Genomic DNA, 23,112 nt, shown 5'->3' on the forward strand with positions numbered 1-23,112 from the left:
ATGAATAGCAGAAAGTTCCAACCATTATTTACAGAGACTTGGTGACTACATTGAAAAATAGTGTCATGTATTTGTGGCCTGTCAAAACAATAAGTAATTAACTTTATTAAACTCTGCAATGGTATATACAATGAATAGTATTTTACACTGCAGGACTATAAACTACTTCACCGAATTCCTGTGTAGAAGAAGGTAATGAAGCTTTTCAACTTAAATTTGAAATCTGGAGTTCATCACTCAAATTTCTCAGTTCTGCTGGAAATCTATTGGAAATGAAACATGCAGAATATTGCACTTCTTTCTGTACAATGATAAGAGAACTGTTATTGCTGTGCAAATTGTTTTTCCGTCTAGTGCTCATTGAGTGAATGTGGCAGTTCCACTTGAATGAGTGATATTATTAACCATAAATCCCATGAGACAGAATGTATACTGGGACAGCAGAGCTACAATACAAGATGCTTAACAACTTACACAGTTTGTGAACTAATACTGCAGATGAATTCCGCTGTCCTTTTCTGGGTTAAGAATAATCTTTGTGCGTCAAAGTATGAAAATTAAACAAGTTTTTGTATTTCAGTCTCTGAGACAGGACACATTATCCTTTAGTAACAGAATTTAGTTTCTGCACAAGATCCTTAGTGCGATACTTCCAAGAGAGCTTTTCATCAATCTTCAGTCCTAAGAATTCAAAATATTAGACTTCCATGATTATTTGATCACCAGTGATAACAAAAACATTCTTCTGAAACTTGTTTCACAAAGTTACATTATCCGTCACCCTATTTGCTAAATCACTGACATTTCTCTCATGTCTTTTGCAGCGTCACTTGTCTGATCTGTAAATCAAGAGATTTTAGAGTTGCCTTCCATGTTTAACACAAAGACTGTCACATGCACTGTGATGGATATTTCAATGCCAGGCCACAGCATCAGGAGCGAGGTTCTGCTGTGGCTGCAAGCGGGCACGTGGCATCAAGCCTAAGGCTCCACTGTGCTTGTCGGTTGCCTTGTGGCAGTGAACATGTTGATGGCAGCTCACTGACACATTCCAATTGGTGATTCGGTCATTTTAAGATATTCAGTGCTTTGCCGAATCTTTTCTTGAAATCTCTTACATGTGATAAGTATGGCAAATAGTAATTGGATGTAAGGCTCAGAAATCTCTAAACTGTTCTTCATTTGTAAATCAGATTTTTTTTGTTACAAGAACGGCGAAAAATTCAAAATTTGTCTCCAAATCTATTTATCCACAAATGGACTCCTTACTGTTGTTATAATACAATAACTTTATTAATTATTAATGGCAACAATAATAATGGTTGTATTTAATTTAATATTTGTGTTTACCATTATACAACCAATATTTAAAACAGTTACTATTCTCCTGCTGAAACACCTTAAAAACTAGTTATCTAAAGCAGCATTAAGATGATAAGGGCCATATGAAATTCAATAGGTGAGCACTGACCCCAGTGTTGTACTGTATATCCTTTTGATGTAAATTGCTTCAAGAGAACAAACAAAATGGCTACCCTCCACAAGTAGAGAATTATCTCGACTGCCAGATTCTATTAGAAAGTGGAATGGGGATTTCTATTCAGTTCCATTGTAGGTATAGCAATATGTCGTACAAGATTTAATGAGGTGCACTTTCTTGAGCATCAGACGCTGAGGCATCCAGCTCACATATGGGGAATGAGTACGTAACTCATTACTGCTTAAAGTAAAATGGAAAATTTGGGTTTATAGTGTATCAGCAACTACTTCATTAAAGACTGGGCAGAAGCTCTAGTTCAGCGTAAGTGTGAAAGGAAACTAATCACTTCCTTCTCATAGAGACTACCTTGGCAATTTACTTAAGTGATTTAGGGTAACCACTGAAAACCTAAATCAGTCATATGAGGGCTTTACTCATTCTCCTCCTAAATGGGAGTCCAGACTGAGCCAAAGTACTCCATATTGCTATACTGCCATAGTCCAGGCCACACCACTGCCCAACTGTGTCTATAGTGACGATGGAGTCTTGGGTCCTGGCTGGCACTGGTAGAGCAGCTTTGTCAAAATGTTCTGTCATGGGCAAGCTATACCTCAAGGTTGTCTTTGGATATAGTTCTTTTGTACAGTGTTACAGGAAACAGTGTTCAGCAAAATTCTTCCTGATTACTTTCACACAATCATCTTGAGTTAGCAGAATAGAAAATTAAGGTCAGGAACACTTGCTACAGCTTTTCCTTGATCTGATAGTTTTTAATGCCTTGACCTTTGGGGTGGACGAGTCACACCTCTATGCTGTCTTTATGTTCAGAAATCACTAACTGGCTGCGCAGCATCAGCTTGGTCAGTTCATGCTTCAGCCACTGAAACTGCCGTTTTTTTATGTATGAAATTTCTTGCTCCACACTGCATGTTGTGCAGAACACAATACAGCCGTAAGGACCACTTAACTATAAAGGTCAGACTGTCTGAAAATCTTTAAGGTGTTCCCCTGGTACAGTCAACACATTTGTAAATATATAGTTAAGGAATTGTTAGTGCTTAAATTTTCTGAATATGGGTTTGCAGTGTGCCTGTGGAAGACTGTTTTTCAGACAGCCCTCTTCTGTAGAACAACAACAAAAATTGTTGTCACTGTTCTTGTTTTAGGCAGCAACTGGTAGAATACCAAAATATTATTTCGTGTGTTGCAAATAACTGAAAACAGATGAAGTATACCATTTTGACATGTTCTCAGGTACAAAGGTTTTCAATAATCCATAGAGCAAAATGGGCAGAACTGAGTTTCTGTGTGGACCTTATTTCCTGGCCATTAAAAGCTGGTTTCAATTAACATGAATCCTCAGCAATTTTGTAGATCTTACTTTACATGTGTGTCTTTATCACCCCAACACCAGTTCTACATTTAAATTTTGACTCATTTTCCCAAATTGCATGTAATTTTTTCTACTTACATTTAATATCTACCTGTACACATTGATCCAAGAGTGGACATACTTGAGGACTTCATCAGTAACTGTATGCAGCAGTTGCTTTGGCACACTTATAACACTAATATAATGTGAAATTAGCACAATACTGGCTGCATTGTCTGAGGTGCATGTCATTTTAAACAGGAAGTAATATGGTACCTATAACAATACCTTGTGGGGACTCCTATTTTCACATTTTTGTACCTGATACTAGACTGATTTTGTGACTGGAGTAACCTGACATCAGCCCTACAGTCTGTATTCAGTTCTGTAGGCATGATTCAAACCGCTATTTTCCCCGCCATCGAACACCTATTTCTTTCAATTTTTTTTTTTTTTTTTTTTTTTCTAAAAGGATGACATGACTGACAGAAGAAAACCTCAATTAACCCTTACTATACTAATGAGAAGTCGGCAATGTATGGAAAGGGCCTAAGTAACCTGTGTTAGTGTTGATTATGATGGACACCAGCACTCATCTACACTTGTTGACATCTTAGGTTTCAAGTTTTTTATCACTTTTAACACCTCATGTTCATTTGATGGAACCACCCTCATGCTACAAAATAGCCTTTGAACCTTGTTTTTTCTTTATTGATTTGTGAATCTCGAGTTTAAGTTTTGCATTTATGAAATAATTTCATACAATGTGGAAAATCTTTTTTAATATTAACATATCCTGCATTTTTGAGAATGATATCCTGTTCTTCACGTCTTCCCCGATTTGATCTTCACAATTCCCCCACACAGTTTTTGACTTTCTATGTGTCTTATTAAACTACCATATTTAGAAATGTTGCACTAGCAATTACTTTTTCATGTGTCCTCCTGTAATTCTATATACTCTACAAACTGTTGATTTGTGGATGTTTTCATTTTAGCAATTAGTCTTTTCATAGTTCTACAAAAACTTTTAATGCCAGCTGTAGTGCAAGAATTTAGCTTCGTGTTACATTGTCAAGTGAATCTTGGCATCTATGGAAAGCACATCTTGAAATATCCCATAAAAATTAAAGAAAATGAATTATACACATCACTGGCATTTGTTAGGGGCTACCCTTCTACCCATGACTAATTACTTGGAATATTTACAAAGTTTATATAGTTTTCTGTAGATAAATTTCATTTATAGGTGAAGCATGCTTTTATTTATTGCACCGACACTTACAGAATTTTGAGAACCAGAGCACTGTGGCCTGATGACCCAAAATCAATATCTTACTTCTACTTGTGTAGGTCCTACACTGAAAACATATTGTCTGTAAAACTATATTATTCTTGCAGGTTCTTATATGTGAGGAAATACACTGAAGCTACATGAGAAATTTAGGAACTGATCTTTCAGCCTACTTCATCTACAGGATTTACATGGAAGTCCCCACAAACAAGTACAGTGATTCTTTCAGTAAATAGAATTTTGGTAGCGTTTCTAATTGAGTAACGAATACTTCCTGTATCTCCACAAGGTGGTCTGTATATTGTTACTGCTGACTTTTTCTTGCATTTCATACAACTGCACAGCTGTTTGAAAATATTTTTCCACATACAATGATTCAGCCTCACATCATCTACACCTGACACCTAATTTGATAAGAATATAAACATCTGCCATTCCTGGTAATCTTTCTACAATACTAACCTGAAAACCCATACAGTTGAGTGTAAATGCTGCTTAGTTTAAAATTTCTGCATCAGCACTCCATAATGCACATGCAGTCAGTATTGGCACCAGTCATTGCTACCCTAAGTTCTAAGAATTTCTTTCTAAGACATGGAATGTTTATGCTTAAAATCTGCATGTGATTAGGATGAGACTACATTTGTATTTACGTTACACAGTGTCATGTTCCGTCCTGTGTCCTGATGAGGTACCAAAATTCCTTGAGAACCACAGGTTGTGTGTGCTTCATGGGTCATTTAGTGCTGTGGTGAGTTGCTTACTACTGTTGCTGCTAATGTTTTTGATGCTGCCATTTCTGTTGTAGTTGTTGGGGTGGTCATTGATTTTAATTGTTCTTGTCAATTTGAAGCTGTAAATTTTAGACCTACCTTTGTTGTGCACATTGTCTTGTACTATCTATTTCATGCTTTATCACAAAAGCCAATAATTCATAAGAACAACATTTTAAGGTTGGCAAATTTATATGGACAACATTCGATTTCTCATTTATCTGCATCAATAAATTTTCTTGTCCTGTCTTATTCACACTGGCCTTTTCCGTTTCATATGACTCATGAGAGCCGCATACTGCACTTCCATAATCTACAGCAGAGAGTGCTATAAAGAAGTTGCCACGGACGAAATTTGTGTTGCTGTCACAGTTTTGCACTTTATGTTTGAAGTTATTGACTTCACTTTTCTGAAAGTGTGAACTATCACGAAAAATTTTTGCACATTCAGTTCACTTTTTTCTTCTCATAGTTTTGACTCATTTACAGGATAATTATAAACTCTAAATTATGTGTGTTCTTTACGCTTGGTAATTTGTCCTTACAGATATCATGTATTTTCTTCTTTTGCAAGAAAATACACATTTTTATGGAGATATGTTCTGAATTTTTACCCCAGCCACAATCTTGTTCAGGCCAATTCTTATTCATTACTGTTAAGAGGATGTCCTCTTGTCAGCCATATTTACATAAATCACATAACCCCATAATGATAAAATTAAGTTAACCAGGTATTTAAGCATGAATATGCTCAGTGTATACTTATTATAAAGATGTCTATAAAATGTATGTAAATACTGCAACCCCATTTATCGTGGTGCATGTTCTAGGTGTAATATTTGTTAATTAATGCTCTGTGAACATACCGAGTACTACCATCTAAAGCTCATACATGTAGTGCCAAAAACACATTTTTACCTAAGGTCTACCATCACAGCAATACCTAATTACAAATTTATTAATGTCTTTAAAATTATATTATTTCTGCGTCCATCTACACAGAATGGGAAAATACCATTTTCTTATGTATACAACATGAATCATGTAAATATGGTAGACACAAGGATGATGTTCTCTTCTCAGTAATAGATGTGCATTGATGTACTTCATGATGAGGTGCAGAATGGTGAACTATTTTAAAATAAATTTGTTTTTTTTACAAAAACACAGAATGTACCCCTGAAATTGAATTGGTGTTTTTAGCAAATTGTACATCATTACAGCTGTCATTTGAGAAATAACAATCCAAGCACAACATGTCATTTATAAAATACTGCAGGATGGTGGACACAAGTAAATAGAAGAAATGAATGTGCACAAGGGCAGTTACACACAGAGTCTTTACTGTGCGCTTCTGTTGCATGCATCTATGTAGAGATGTAGATCTGTCATATATGGCTATCCCATCACTGATACAGAAAAGGATTTTTCAATTGTTAGAGGATGTAGTAACATTTTCTTTGCCTCAACAAAAAATATTTGTTATATCCAGCTATTTTTTCTTCAATCTATGGCTCTCCTTTTTGAGAATGCAGATTTGTGGGGGTAAACGAGCTGCAAACACACACTTAACACACTTTAATCTGCTATTCAGTGCTTAGGAAACCATCTGAACAACTACAGCAGCATTATCTATACAAAACCCAAAAACAAATACCTTGTCAACACATTCAACATGTGGCAAGATGTGCAACATTGCTCTGAAGACTAACTACCACATTCAGTGAGCTCTGATCTGCAGTCTCTTGATTCAGACATTACAGGCATAAGTGCTGGTCATAATTTTCGAAAGTGTATGTGTCCATTTCAAATATCCGTATCTTCACATCCACTTGAAATTGGACACACATTTACTTGAACTTTTGACAATTTATACAACTGTTACATGAAAAATTTATCAGTCTTCCAGAACCATCTTACACAGAATGATGATGTTCCCTCATATGCTTTCCAGTCAAAATTACAAGCTGGACATTTCAGTACAGAGACTGGTGCTGTTCTATCAGTAACAATGAACTTCTGCATTCTTTTAATTTGTTTAGTATTAAATCTCTAAAAACAGCATCCAATCTTGTTATTCCTATTTTTTATGTCAGTGCTAATCTCAAAAACAGCTCACGAAGGAACAGTTCTCTCAGGCAGAGTCCCTTTATATCTCAGTATGTCTGGCAGCCTGGAGGCTGTACACTATTTAGCATTTAGTGTCTACACCAACAGTTTTTTCATGTGTTGCTCATCTTGTGGTATTTTGAGTTTTCAGTCTTCCTTTTCATCCTGATGTGATATTTTCATTTAACATTTATTGAAGTTATCGATTTATGTGACCTGCTCCTTGGTTGCCTGCAACACGCCAAACACATGCTTCTGTTTAAATATTTTAAAATTGGTAATATATTTAGCTCAGTGTAATACCATACTAACGAAGAATTTAGAAAAGCAAAATGGTTAGAACTCTTAACATTGCATATTTTTGTATTCTTCAGGCACAGTTCCGTGTTTTAATAACTGTCTATAGATATTTCCTCTGTCTTTAGTATGGATAGGGACTGTGATTGCTGTGTTCAGATGTGAGTAGTGTTGGTGACCCTTCGCTCATAGCTCCAGGTAGTGCTGGCTTTGGTCATGCAGCTTGAGGCTGTTACCAGTGGGCATCGCTGTGGGGTGCCAGACGTGGGATCCAAGGTATGTCCAGCATGCCCCAAGTGCCCCCAATCAGTCCAATACTATGGCCGCCCCAGGTACAATCTCCACTGAAGATGACCCCTCAGCCAGGGTCGAGTGGGAGGTCATTCCAAGGTGTCGCAGACAGCAAGACGACAGCAAGACTTTCCACGGGAGCCAATCTGAGAACTTCCTGGTCCGTCTCATGAACAAGTTTCAGGTGCTGTCTGCGTCTGATACACACTCTGAGCCAAATGCAGACACTTGTCATGTTTTAGAGGAAGCCTCTTGGCCTGCACGATCCGAACAGTCAGAGGGTGGGGTTACTGGTAGTTGGGAACTCAATCAGGTGCACAGTCAAGCCCCTTGGGGATATGGCTGCCAAGGAGGGGGAAAAATCTAGCATGCACTGTGTGCATGGCAGGAAGAGTAATCTCAGATGTGGAATGGATGCTTCCAGGTGTCATGAAGACCACATGGTGCAGTCAGCTGCTATGGGTGGCTCATGTCGATACCAACGATGTGTGCCACTTTGGGTCCAAAGAGATTCTCTCTGGTTTCAGGCGGCTATCTGAAATCGGCAAAGAGTGCCAGTCTTGCTTGTGAGGTGAAGGTGGAGCTCACCATCCATAACACCACCAACTGGACCAACTGCAGACATGTGATACAGAGCCAAGGGTCTGAATCGGAGGCTCACGAGGTTCTGTGACCATGTAGGCTGCAGATTCCTTGATTTGTGCCAGAGGGTGGATCTACATGAAGGGCCCCATCTAAAAGGATGCAGAGCAAACACAGGGTGTCTGTACACCTAGAAATGACTGATATTGTAGTTGTAAATTGTCACAGCTATGTTGGGAAAGAACCAGAGTTGTTGACTCTAAATAATGAGAAGAGTGAAATCATTCACATATGTACTAAAAGGAATCTACCAAATTTTTGTTACACAATAAATCACACACATGTAACACTTGTGAATTCAGCTAAAAACTAAGGGATTACAATTACAAATACCTTAAATTGGAACTATCACATAAATAATTTTGTTGGGAAAGTGAAACAATGCCTGGAATTTATTGGCAGAACACTCAAAAGGTGCTCTTTTTTAGTAGACTGGCTGCTCTATGCTTGTCTGTCCTCTTCTGGAATACTGCTGCACAGTGTGGTAGCCACATCAGATAGGATTGACAGAGGGACAGAGGGCATCAACAAAGTGCTAATAAGGGCAGCTCGTTCTGTACAGGGGAGGGAGTGCTACCAGTATGACAGGAGAACTGAGTTGTCAATCATTAAAACAAAGGCATTTTTTGTTGCAGCAGGATCTTCTTATGAAATTTCGATCACCAACTTTCTCCTTCAAATGATAAAATATTTTGTCAGCACCTAACTACACAGGAGAAATGATCATCATAAAATAAGACATCATGGTATGATTTTAGTATTCATTTTTCCCACGTGCCATTCAAGAGTAGAATGATAGAGAAATAGCTTGAAGCTGGTTTGATGAACCCTTTGTCAAATAGTTAAATGAAATGGACAGCCTGATCAGTCTTAAATTTTCTGGTGATTGCCTACAAAATCAAAAGCTGGTTTTTAGCAAAATATAAAAAAAATATCATTGTGGAACATTAATGCTGTGTCTTTTACTTTTAGTACATATGCCTTCCCCAATTTTCAAACTAATTTTAGATTAAGACTACTATCCTCTAGTTTTGTGGCAGACACATTAAAACTTATCACGGCACCCTTGATACTTCCTTTAGTGATTTCTATTTTAGAAATCAATCTGAATGGTTTTCTGAGACTGTGTAAACCATAAGTCTCTAAATTCCACGTGAGATGCCAATTGTTTAGTTTCACAATATGAAGCATGAACAAAAATTGGGTAGTACACACAACGTATTGCATACTAACTGGATCTATCAATACTAATAGTAAATGCAATATCAAATATAATTACAACAATAATAGAAGGAAAACAGAATTTAATGTCAAATGTGTGTATTCAAAGTATTATGTAACAATCCTTCTGTTCAACATGAAAGGACCAACAGCACAAAAAACTGCAGTATCACAAAAATGTAACTGAGATAACTAAAGAAATGTGTGATGCTTGAAGTATGTGCATTCTTTTGTCCTCTGAACCTTAGCACTTACCTGTAGGATATTTGGTTGTCAATGTTATTTTATGTTGCTCAGGAATCAGGGTTCCTTAAAGCAAAGAGAGGCTTCACATCTACATCATCATCAAGAGGATACTATGATGTGGTTTATCGATCTCTTATGACTCACGTTTGCCTGACTGTCTTTCACCGATTTCATATACGCAGAGAGGGTAAGGGACATTTTTCATTATGAACTGGACCACACCTCTACTCATATACAACAGTTAACTTCAATGATCATTTGGTCCCCACTGATGTCGTGCATTTTCATGCCCCTACCTGCAATCAAAAGCATGCATCACATTGAAGAAAGCTCCACCATTCTAGCCTTGAACAAGCCAATCAAGACAAACGACTGCTGTGCTGTATGGATGATGAAGTTTGGTTTGTGGGGCATTCAACTGCGCAGTTATCAGTACCCATACAAATTCCCAACCTTTGCTCAGCCCAATCTCACCACTTTTATGAATGATGATGAGGACAACACAAACACCCAGTCATCTCAAGGTAGGTGAAAATCCCTGACCCCACAGGGAATCGAACCCAGGACCCCATGCTCGGGACGCGAGAATGCTACCGCAAGACCACGAGCTGCAGACGTGCTGTATGGAGGGGTGTGGTGTCAGCAAACTACTATCCTACCTATTGTCAGCTTTGCAGATCTTTGAGCTGATACTTCTCATTCAAGCAACTCCTCAATTATCATCACATGGCTGAGTGGACCCTGGTCCAGTACTCTCACTAACGACAAATCCCTCGCAGTGTTGGGAATAGAACCCAGAGCCTCCACATGGCTGTCAGCCATGCTGACCACTCAGCTATGGAGGAGGACACACAGAACTGAAAGTGTGCTTAAACAATAATGTTACTTTTTATTTACACGCACAAATTATTCATGATGTCTTTAAACAACAATGCCATTTGCAAACAATATTACAGAGCTGCCAACATTAACTAAAAATGTTTGTATATGGCCAACAGCAATGGCCCGTGTGGCATAGCTCAGGTTACATTCACATGACTGGCTAAGGCAGTAAATGAAGTTCTAATTGAAATAATCCTACAACTTCATAAACATGGACTTTAGTTGCAGAGTTACACAGCAGAACTATACTGATAGTCTAGGAAGGATTAAGATGCATTAATTAACCAAAATGTAATTACTTAGTCTTCAGGCTCTCACTTATAAGAGTTCACAGAATCTTACAGCCAGACACTTACAAACTTCTACAGAAATTTCGGTATAAGAATTATTTTTACCCAAAACAAAAAGGAGAAAACTAACCTTCTGAAATACAATATGTTGCAGAAATTTATTACACACTGGCATTATTAACACCATATTTACCCCAGTATAAAATGACACTGAATATAACATGGATCCCATTTTTTCAAGAGGCTCCTTGAGAAGAAAATTTATTTTTTAACATATTCTGACTAATCAAATTTATTTTGATGTTAGGTATCCACCTAAAACATTACCATTACATCTATTCTAAACTTACACCAGTTCTTGGATGTCTCCATTTTCATAATACAAAGTTTAACAGAATACACAAAAAGAAATGGTTTATATTAATTTTTATCTTCACTACCTCTTTCATTTAGCCTGTCATCTGTGGTACCACTATTTTTAATCACCACCCTAACAGGGCAACTGAGAAACTTATATCTTCATTGTCACAAGTATCTGGCTGGTTCTTCCAAATATGATGTGATGTTTCTGTGATACCTCATGGTGAGCATCAACAACATTACTGCATGAAACACACAAGTATGCCACTTCCCCAGTCTAGAATTTAGTGTCTCCTGCAGAAATTTATGTTAACGTTGAATATTTGGCCAATTTTAAAGTCAACTTGATTCAGACTACAAATAGATTCAGGCAAACTGCAGTTTAAACATGGCAGATGTTCATAAAAAGCCAGTGCATGCAGTATACATTCCTATGGTTGGCAGCATGATGAAATATGTTGCCCCTTGCCATTCACTTCCCCACACTCAGTTGTCAGCTAAGCTCATGTCACTGTTCCCCCTCCAAGCCTTCAATAGTGCTGTGCTTGAGCAACAATCCTCTGACTTTCACTTGTCCCATGATCTAATGCCATCTGTTGGTACCATTTCCAAAACAGGTCTTCCCGCTGTAATTTATTCTTGCAGTAATAAGTCCGTTTACTGCAATTTGTTTTGTTTGTTACACATTTAATTCTAGATTAATTTTCTTTCTTGTTTTATCTAAATGTCACCGTCTTGTTCTAAAGCTGATTAAAAGCTGGTAACATTTTCCCTGAGTATTCTAATACGTGAATAACCAAATTTTCATTTGCAATGCAGTTCATAAATCATTACTTTCTCATAATCAAATAAAATACTGACTACGGTTCATAATCATGTAATGGTTTTTGGAGGACAAGATTTTTGCCTTTGGATGTTACCTTTACTTAAAAGGCAGCATAAATGTATGTATATGGTTACTGTACTTTTATGAGAACTATTGCAAACCCATTCAAATACTACAGAAGTTTGTAAGTTGATACAATTTATTGCTGTTTCCTCCTGTGTTTCATAAAATAGTCAAGTTTTTAAGCAGAGTAGTAGACTGTTGCTGTGCCCAGTTCATAGTTTCTGGCATATCCATCTGTTGAACTAGTGCCCCAAGTCAAATGTCACACAACTGATCAAACAAGATTGATTATGTATTAAGTGTATCTGCATTTTGGAAAATCTCGAGTCTATTCAAACGAACATATTGTTTACTAAGCTCTACCCTTCAGAACACTTCAAAATAAATTTGTACAATACCTCAATAGCCAAAGCTTCATCTGTAAATGTAAGAGGAAAATTATGTAAAAACATTTACCTCAGCAACAATAGTTTAATCTGCAAATACAAGATGACCCCATATTTTTCGAATGACAAATTTGGGAAGAAACCTCATTTTATATAATTGGAGAAAAGGGGTATATGAAGATAATTCTAAACATTTGTGCCTTGACTTTTTAAAAAGTCAGACAACAGTTATTTTCTCATCCTCAACTGGGACGTTTCACTACATACAATAGACAAAGTTACTAGAAATACCAGTTCTGTTTCACCCACTATATCAAACACAGCCTTAATAAAGTCAGTATTGAACACACATTTTTTCACCTACACTCAACATGGTATCACAAACATAATACAAAACCCACTCTTTCCAGGGTCCCAGTTTGTCAGTCGAGAGCGTAGCGATTTTGCAAATGTTCTTTCTGAATACATTTACACAGTTCCTCTCTTTCTGTCCATATGACAGTTGATAAAAATCTTCTTTCAAAACATTCCATTATCACAAAACTGTGAAAACTAACTTCAGAATTTTATGGTTCATTTTGCTGCCTGTTAAATCCCTGTAGTGAAAAAAAACCTTAAGGTATGATTCTAATGTTACTGAAGTCCTCTACGACTACCTCACTTCTGTAGATAGCCAATACAATTAACAATTTTCCTGGATCTTGTGAAACCTGTGAAGGCTTTCACTGGTGCCCTGTTTGTAAAGTAATACCAGAGCAGAAACATGACCACTGGAGACGAACCATTTAAAAAAAAAGTTAGTGTCTTGCACAACAGTTTTGCCAATAGAGCAGTAAACATAAGGAAGTAACTTGGAAAGGTGTATATTACTTTTTGCTAATTCCACTCATTTTCATGACAAATCACATCCTTGACATGATGGTATTTGTATTTGCATAATAAATATTCAGTCATATTAATCGTTCAACAGTACAGTATTTTGTTTTGGGAATCTCTCAGTACTGACTGACAATGTCACATACATTTTTCAACATGTGGATGATACTGCAAACACAAACATAAAACTTAACAGATAGAAACAAATAGTGCACCACTGATTATAAAAACTGATCTCTCAAAAAGTGAAGGTTAGGAAAAATTTTGTCTACTCCCTGATGGATCTTACCTTCACTGAACTTGATCCACATTTGTATTGTGTTACAAGCATACATTTAATGTTAATTACCAAAAATGCAGTTGTACTTTCCAAAAACTATTACACTCTTTGCTGCTACAGATGCGCTCTCTGCATTCCATGCTCATGGCAGCTTTCATTAGGACTGTATTACTTACCAAATGCTGGTGCCTGTGCTGAGGGATGGCATTACGGCCGATATGAAATACTTATATAGATTTTTGGAAACTTAGTTGAAAAAGAAAAATGATTTTTGCACATCTTACAGTCTGATATCTCTGCACAATAAATAACTGAATTTCTTTTCATTGTGTGCCATAGTTCCTAAGATTTTGCAGAGGTAAAAGCACACTGCGTAACCTTTTCATATGGTTGACTAATTCATACATTTCAGTGAATGAAACAGACAAGATATTGGAACTTTACTTAAAACAGAGCAGAATGATACCTCATTTCGTTCGAGTTTTATATCCAACAGAGGTTGCGAAAGGGGCACTCTTTCACGAACTTGCGCATTGCAAATAATGTGGTCATAACTATCATCACATCTCAAATGATTCAAGATATTGAATTTAGGTTTTTTGGAAATGATAGCACACAATGAGATATATATGTTGTATGATAAATAAATATTCTAAACTTTTTATTCAACGACATATGGAAGTAAGTCATCCGCAGCAGTAAGAGGTCAGCAGCTCAGGATGCATACAGATGTCTGTAGCACTGTAGGAAAACACAAGCTGCATGCATATACACGTACACAATGCCCAGAGTAGCAAAAGGGTTAAGAGACACTTCAATATTCTGCAAGAGCAATTTTCATTGTCTGATGTCTATCTTACAACACAGTTATTAAGTAATTCTGCTTTGGGTGCTGCTTGTGTTAGTGGATCAGAGTGTACAATAATGATGATCAGGTTCAGCAGTCTAGCACTAATATGGTGTTTCCAACAGACACCCAATGAAATCTAAGACTTCAAATGGTCATCAGATCTGAAGAGGCAGTCCAAACCATTATCCACCTCAATTTATTTTTCTGGAAAACCCAGAGGACATCTAAGGAATTTGATATTGCCCAGACCATGTAGTGCTCCAAGCATGTATCAACATAAATGTCCTATCCCATATTTCTTGTGCTACCTACAACAGCCATCTAATGGCTTAATTTTAAGTACTGATCCCATGACACTTACACTGCCAACAACTGATATGTATAACTGTATCCAAACTTATGTTTAGTAAAACTTTTACAGAAGAGTATCAAAAATTAATACTGAACATAATAATCCCGTAGCACATAGGAATGATAAAAACAAACTAACACCACCTACTAAAAAACTGTCACAAGAAGTGGTGTTGCTTTAAAACATTTTATATTTAGTGATATATTTACTCTGATATTCTGTGCAGCTCCAGTTCAAGAGATATTGTAATTAACTGTGCTATTTTTTTGACATGTTCCTCAATTTACTTGTACAGAATGGACCTTTTCCTAAGGCTTTCCTCTTGAATTGCTATTGTTTTTCCTCTCCTTAACTATGGAGATTGATAGCAAAAGCTAAAGAAATAATACGTACTTATTTACCTGCCATGTTCGTAAACTTTTGTCTTCGGGAAGAGGTCCCACTCGTATTTGTCCTCGCATCTCTTTTTAGAATAAAATAGTATTATGCTATATAAAGACTATCTGACCTTAGATCAGAATAAATGAATACAGAAACTTAGTGAAACTAGAAACTAACATCTGTCGATATGAACAAAACAATGACAACCTACGCCAAACACAAATCTCAAAATATTAGCCTTCACAATGAGTTAAGTAAATTATTTTCCACAATAATTTCATTTTATTCAATAAAGTACTATGCAACATATTTGAAACAAAAGTGAGTATTAATATGAACACTATAAACAAACTTATTATTGGTACTGACAGAGGAACAACTTTAGTACGGAGAGCAAAGATATTTTCAATTTAACCTTGTAGAAAAAGAATTTTTCAACTTTATACAGAAGCAAAATGAATAGTATTTTGTATGGTTCAATATGTTGTCCCTTTTAGTTCATTTCTTTATTAATCACACACATTACTTCGCTGTTCTAAGGTGTCAGTTAAATAATGAGAACAAGATTTGGAAAGAAGTAAATCCTTTTTCATAAAAATCTCTTCTTTGGAGAATTCATTACAAAAATCACAGTGTATACAGTTCTGGGGTGCTACAAATTGGTATATACCCCAGTTAAAATAGTTTGATATTCACTATATCTCTGTCACCAGTACCATTTTGGTATGGTCATCTTTTGTGAGTAGTTATCGCATTAATAGTGCTGTCACATTTTATACTATTCAGCAAAGCACTTATTTTTATCACCTACAATAAAGTAATAATAGCACAGTGCTGACAAAACTTAAAAATATTTCAGCAGAGTATGTTCATTCATCAGGGGTAATACAATAGGGTATGGGGAAAAAATAAAAAAATTATATTTTCCTAGAAGTAATTTTATAATTCCATCTGCAAACATTGGTCACATAGTCTTGGAAGATGAAATCTGGGTACATGGCATAACTATTTATCATGCTCCCAGTTTCACCATGCCTAACTACTATAATTGCAGAGACTTCACAGTTGACTGTATAAACTGAGTCAACTTTCAAATAGGGTTCATGGGTACTCTACATACAGCATCTGTGTACAAACTCTACTTTCAGAATAAAAATTGAAGGGATACTACTAGTTAATTATTTTGACAGTTGCACAAACTCCATACAGAGGCATTAACATCAAACATAGCTCAATTTTTCAGAGGAGGCATATGTAAATTGTTAGTGAGATTTTTTTACTATAAATAATACATCCATTTTCAATTCTCCTGCTCGATTTCATGGATAAAGCATGCCACAGAGGACTATAAGCAACAAAAAATTCACCCAACTTTTATTTAAATTCAAATGAGGGGAGGGAATTACATCCATGAGTATACTGTAGCATAATATTCAAGTATTCCGGAGAAGTTCGCACTTCAGAAATAAAAATTATATTGTAAGAACAGTAAAGACTCGTGGACAAAGATTGGTATGTAAATATTAGCCGACCTTGGTTTCGCAGTGAGAGAAATTCATACCACTAATATGCATTTCCATTCACAATAAGGAAAACAACAGTCCACAGTTTCAAATGAAAAAGGTATCACTGTCTGAAAGCACTAAAATACCTACTACTTACAGAAAATATGCTGAACGTGGTCACTATTCCTCTGCAGACTAAGAATTTGTATAGAAATTTTGTCAACAACGAAAATGTACTCACTACTACAAGGTTCCACATTTTTGCAGCTTCTGCAACAGTTGTGCATACTGTGCTGCAGCCAGCTAGAAGCATCACCTTCTGGGGATTATTGTACAACAAGTTGTACATGACTGATGCTCCCAAGCCAGGTTCACACTGCAACACAGAAAGTATTCCCATAAAAATTACATGATCAGCAGAGAAACTTTTTTTGGATGTGCCATTAATAGTGGGGGAAACAATTCTGCGAGAGAGAGAGAGAGAGAGAGAGAGAGAGAGAGAGAGAGAGAGAGAGAGAGAGAGAGAGAGAGAGGGAGGGAGGTAATGTAGCCTATGTATAGAAAATTACTTCAGCTACAAATGTTTACAAATGTTTAGCACTATTGTAGAATGGATGACAAAATGCAATGCAAAATAACACAAAAATTGTTCATTTACAGATTTTGGGAGATTTCCACTAACAGGAGCATTTTATTTTACTTTTTTATTTAGCCATCCAATGAACTGAAGGAGATACATGTTGTATCATTACATACAGGCATTGACATTAAATATACAATAACAATTTACTACAACTTAGTGCATTTATAGCACAGATTACAGCCTAATACATTTATAATTTTGTACACTGTATTTAGCTCTTTTTCCCAGTACATGAATATTTCCCTTGCATTTAAATTTACATACATAAATTTTTATTTGACTGGTGGTTACTTCTTATCACATAGTTGAGTGTTCTTTGCAATACGCAGTAAATTCATTTACCAAATAAAATTGATATTTCTCCATTATTTCTCTGGCTGTGTTCTAAAAATATGAATATTTATTTTGCTAGTACTGTTCAGAAGGCAAGTGAATAGATACATCCCCCACATATGTCTCACTTCTCTCATAGCAACTTATTCTGTGTTGGATTGCTTACAGTTTCCAACAGTTTGTTTCATGTTGATGAACCTCTTTATCTTAAGATGTTGTTCTTAGCCTCTGCAATTATTTTATAAAAAATGGTTAAAATGGCTCTGAGCACTATGGGACTTAACATCTGCGGTCATCAGTCCCCTAGAACTACTTAAACCTAACTAGCCTAAGGACATCACACAACACCCAGTGATCACGAGGCAGAGAAAATCCCTGACCCTGCCGGGAATCGAACCCGGTAACCCGGGCGTGGGAAGCGAGAACGCTACCGCACGACCACGAGATGCAGACTATTATTTTATATATCTAAATATCTGTTACTGTTAAAATGTTTGGTCTAAATTTTTATCTGCAGCCTGTTCATCGTTTTACATTGGTCATTATGCATATAGCCCTTTTCTGTACGATGTGTACCTTCTTCATATGTACTGAGCTTTCCCATAGTTCTTTTCCTAATGACATTGATTCAAAGTGGGTAAAGTAAAATATTTTGAGAACTAATTATTACAGTTTTGGCTAACTTCTATAGTGCATAGCAGCCCGATTTAAATGTACTGCTTATGCTGTTGACGTACTCTGTCCAATTTATCATCTATATGGAAACAGAAATTTTACACATGGTACTTGTTCAAGTCTGTAGTCCTTAATTTTTTAAGATTATCTCATCATTTTGGTCAACTGTTTTTACAGCTCATGATTTTTTCTAAATTTATTATCAGTTTATTATTTCTGAACCCATTTTCTAGTCTGCATAATACACTTTCTGCTTCAAGTGTAGCCTCTTCTACATCCATTCCCTTAATTAAAATGTCTGTGTCACCTGCAAATAGTATTGAACTACTCTGGTAGTTCATTAATATATACCAATAACAGCAGTGAGATAGTATCAGGGAAATACGGAAGCGTCCGATCCCGCCCGTCTTGTTTGACCCATGAGGTCACAAATATGGCGGAAACAAAAACACACACACACACTTTCCACAAGAAGCCTAATGACACTAACGGGACAAGCGCGGGAAATGGGGTGTTTTGGGTGGGGGGCAAACTAAATATAAACAAATTTAGACGCCTGGCGTAGCTACAGCGTGTAAGTGAAGACAGCCATGCATGAATACCCACCCACCTCCCCAGGGGTCATAACCCCTGCAACCCATAGAAGATAAAGATGCTTCAGTAGCTGATTAGTGTTTTTTGTCTTTAAAAAAAGAAATCTCACGGGATAGAACGAACAGATCAGAAAGATAAATATAATAAACTAAAACAGAAATTGAAGGAAACAGATAATTAAAATAAGTAATAAGTGTTTTTAAATTTAAAAAAATCTCACAAGATAGAACGAACAGATCTGAAAAGTAAATAAAATAAGATAAAACAGAACTGGAAACAGCCACACTCAAACCAAACTCTGCACCGTCATGACGTCACACACAACACCCTTAAGTCACGGGTCAAAGCTAACGCGTGGGATCGGACGCTTCTGTCGACCCAGTATCAGCTATTATTCACAAATGACCATGAATGTCTTTGCCTTTCAGATGGTAGTTATATAGATCTACTGACCACGATAACTGCTTCAAAACTGTCACTCTGTTTTCACGAAAATAGTTTTTCTATTTTAACTGTAACATTTATTTGCAACCAGCTAATGGTGACAACTGTTCAGACAATTGTTTTGTACCATGACTTTTAAACATAAATTATGGGTCTAGTGTAGCAGGGGATACAACCCGTCGGCTTTGGACAATGACGTCACAAGTCGCCAGAGAGCAGTTTACCATTTTCGCTTTTGCTGTTATGTTTGTTTCGTTTTTTTACTGATTGCTTAATAAAGTGGATCTGTTTATTCTATCTCGTGAGATTTTTTTTAAAAAAGCCAAAAAACACTTATCAGCCACTGAAGGGAGCTACAACACTAAGAAGAATCGTTTCTCGATTGGCGACTTGTGACATTGTCCAAAGCCGACAGGTTGTATCCCCTGCTACACTAGTCCCTAAATTATACTGTATGGGTGCTTACCTCACTGTCATTCCAATGTAATTTGAGTGTGAATCCTGGCAGTAGGTCTGGTCTTGCATTTACATCTTCCAGGGCAAGATTAGCAGCTGGTTCACATGCCTACAAAGAAATACAAGTCTTCAATTTAAAGAAAGTAGAAGTCTACAGTAGCCAATTCAGTCTAGAATATCTTACACTTAAAATCAATCTTTTAAATATGAAAACAGATTTACAACACATACAATATACATAGAACACATCCAAACACACAACAATCACCACAGATTATGTAACAGACACCTAAGAAGTAAAAATCAAGGGAGATGCTTTCAACCCTGCACTGTAATCCTGTAACAGACTGCTACATCATTATTTCAGTTATAAAACAAGGCAATTATTCGGAAAAATTCTAATTAAAACTCATTTTGCAAAACTGAGTCCCATTAAACAGTTTCCAAACCTACAACTCGATGCTATCAGCTACCAATTATGCTGTGACTATCTGAGAAAGAAAAACTGTTTTAGAAATTATGACAAACACCCTTTTCAAATGCATGCACAGCAAAAGTTACCTAGTTAGACATTACTAGTCCACATTCAATATTCTCTCTCTCAAAAAAGCACACACACAGGAATATGTCTATACCTTCAACATAATGCTTCAACAATGACATCTAATAATTCACAAACAAAATATTTTGAAAGTTGGGTCTGTTGAAGGCTTCTCTCTGTTGAGACATGGCATTCAGTGTCAGTAACATCAGCATCTTCATCTCTCTTAAAAATTGCATGACTGTTAGTTCATCTATATTACACATTCACTCTTCATATTAAATCACAGATTAACTAACTAGTTTCTCTCCCATTAAGGTTGTGCTTAAACTCACAACTCGGCAACTCAAATGACCTGAAATCATAAGGGGAAAAAATACTAACTAGGTTAAATCGGAGGTTTCCCATTCATGTATTTCAAATTGACTGGTGCACCTTCCCAAACTGCACAGCCTGGTAGCAGAAATAAATGTGAGACCCTGAATATGACCACACTGTTCTCAATCGGCCTGTGTGGATCAGTGGCAGTTTTATACTTCCCTAACTTAACTGGCTACAAAAATCACAGGAAACAATACACTACTCACACATTAACAATACTTTTTCATAATGCGTGTTACCTGACCACCCTGCCAGCCACCTTTTCCTCCAATAGGAAATATTCCTCCTATGTGTAGCACATTGTCGTCATTCTCGATATGTGCCGCTGAGTAACAACAGGTGACAACAGCACATAAGATTAAACTTAAACTCCATATCTTAACAGATGGAAAAACCTGAAAAATTAAAATTATATCAAGATACCGACAGAAAGACTACATGCTAAAATGATGAAAACTAATTCTATTCCAAATAAAGCACACTTGTCGTTACAACTATAATTCAACATCTTGAAAACTAGTTCTATTTCCAAATAAAGTACAAATGTCGCTACAACTATATGTCAACATCTTGGTGTATAACAGAAACTTCCTTGTCAGTTTGTTCACACGTATTGTAACTGTATTACATGATAACTATCACAAAATGTTACTTACTTGAGGCATTGCAAATTCTACACGGCGCCAACCAAATCCCACATATTGATCGACGTTTAAGAAAACAGCAAACACCACGCACTAGCAGACGAACTCCACCTTAGCGTGACGTCTTTGCTCATAATTATCTCAGGTCGATGCGCAGCAACAGATAGAGGTCGAGACACTATTGTGTTTCAAATTCAGTTGGCAATAAAGAAAGTAAACGTTTTCACATTAATCTCAAAATGTAGCTTGCCATTTGGCGCCAACAAAACGTCGTGCATCAAATGATGTGAACTTTCGATATGACAAGAAGGGCCATAATCTTTCGATCCATAAGAACAGCTCAGGTCAGTCATTATCAACTTTTCATTCGAAACGTTAAGTTTCAGAAACAGTTTTTGTAACAGTTATACTTCATCTAGTATAACAATATCGCAGGGAATATAGGGTTTGTGACAGTACGGTGTTGTACTATCTGAGGCATTAGATCGCAATACGTCTGAAATTATAGCTAATTATACTGTTCTTGGGACCACTGAATAGTCAATATGATTATTTAGAGGCATAAGAAATCAATAAAACATCCAAGGCCATATCAGCAAAATGAAAAAACCGAATACAAGTACAAAACACATATAAAGCGTCTTAACAAGTATAATCGAACGTCACCAGTCCAATAGCGTGTAAATGCCCCATATTTTCTGGCTTTATCCCAGTCTTGGTTTCAAAATAATAGCTGCATCACTGGGGGATTTTCATTCACATATTATGAAGCATTACAACGCGCTGCAGTTATAACAGCCCTGAACGGCCACTTAACACACAGAACAATTCTGAGAACAAGACCTTAATATGCCCTATACACCCGACATATAGGGGATGCTCTTTGCAGGACAAACTGTCCTACACAAAATATGTACAGGTCTGGAGACAGCTAAAAAAATAAATAAAAAAAACACCTGTGAAATATTGAAGAACGTGATGTAAGTTTGGCCCTTGATGTACTATAGAAAAAAATGTAATGCAAGCTTTTACTGATCGAGTTACAGATAAACCATACATCGTAATCAAATAAATACTACATTTTCGCATCAGATCTTTTCAACATCAAAGTAAGTACCGCTGAAAGATACCATTAATAAATTAGCTCGATGTCCTGGAATTTGAAGATGTACATGAGGGTGGTTATTATGCTACTAAAGATGTATTGGCACATCTTTTTGACAGAAATACTGTAACACAGAATTAGGGATCAATTACCGCTACTGGTTGTACGAGTAGGGCTGTCAAGAAAAAGAAACACTAAATACCGAAAGCACATTTATTGAACAAAATTAAAGTACAATCAGAGCTGAACTGTTTGCTACATCAGAGCAAAGTTCATATATATGTAGACCTGTCAAGTAAATTACAAAGTACCATAAATAAGCAAATTTCACAAACAGATAATCCCATTGCAACCAGCATCTACAACCGCTAAACCACGGCGAATACTACAGATGAACTGGTATTTCTCCTCCTCCATCCCGCAAAACAGTGACAAGAAAAGAGAAGCGCAAAGTGGCACTATCTTTCGCGGTTGGAAATAGCTCCTTGTATGTGCATCCAGTGGGCTTCTTTCCTCGACA

At 36.5% G+C, this 23,112-nt stretch overlaps 1 protein-coding gene across 1 annotated transcript in view; it reads right to left on the reverse strand.

Annotated features, from left to right (window-relative positions):
- Positions 1-22,294, reverse strand: part of LOC124721311 (gamma-aminobutyric acid type B receptor subunit 1) — a 118,127-nt gene extending 95,833 nt beyond the window's left edge. The window contains exons 1-4 of the mRNA XM_047246224.1: positions 21,500-22,294; positions 21,083-21,238; positions 19,932-20,030; positions 17,018-17,152 (exon numbers count right to left, since the gene is read on the reverse strand). Coding sequence (XP_047102180.1) covers positions 17,018-17,152; positions 19,932-20,030; positions 21,083-21,238; positions 21,500-21,508 — 399 coding nt within the window. The 5' untranslated portion in view covers positions 21,509-22,294. The remainder of the gene's footprint in view (positions 1-17,017; positions 17,153-19,931; positions 20,031-21,082; positions 21,239-21,499) is intronic.
- Positions 22,295-23,112: the final 818 nt, after the last annotated feature.

The sequence above is a fragment of the Schistocerca piceifrons genome, chromosome X, assembly GCF_021461385.2.
Source record: "Schistocerca piceifrons isolate TAMUIC-IGC-003096 chromosome X, iqSchPice1.1, whole genome shotgun sequence".
NCBI classification, from domain to species: Eukaryota; Metazoa; Arthropoda; class Insecta; order Orthoptera; family Acrididae; genus Schistocerca; species Schistocerca piceifrons.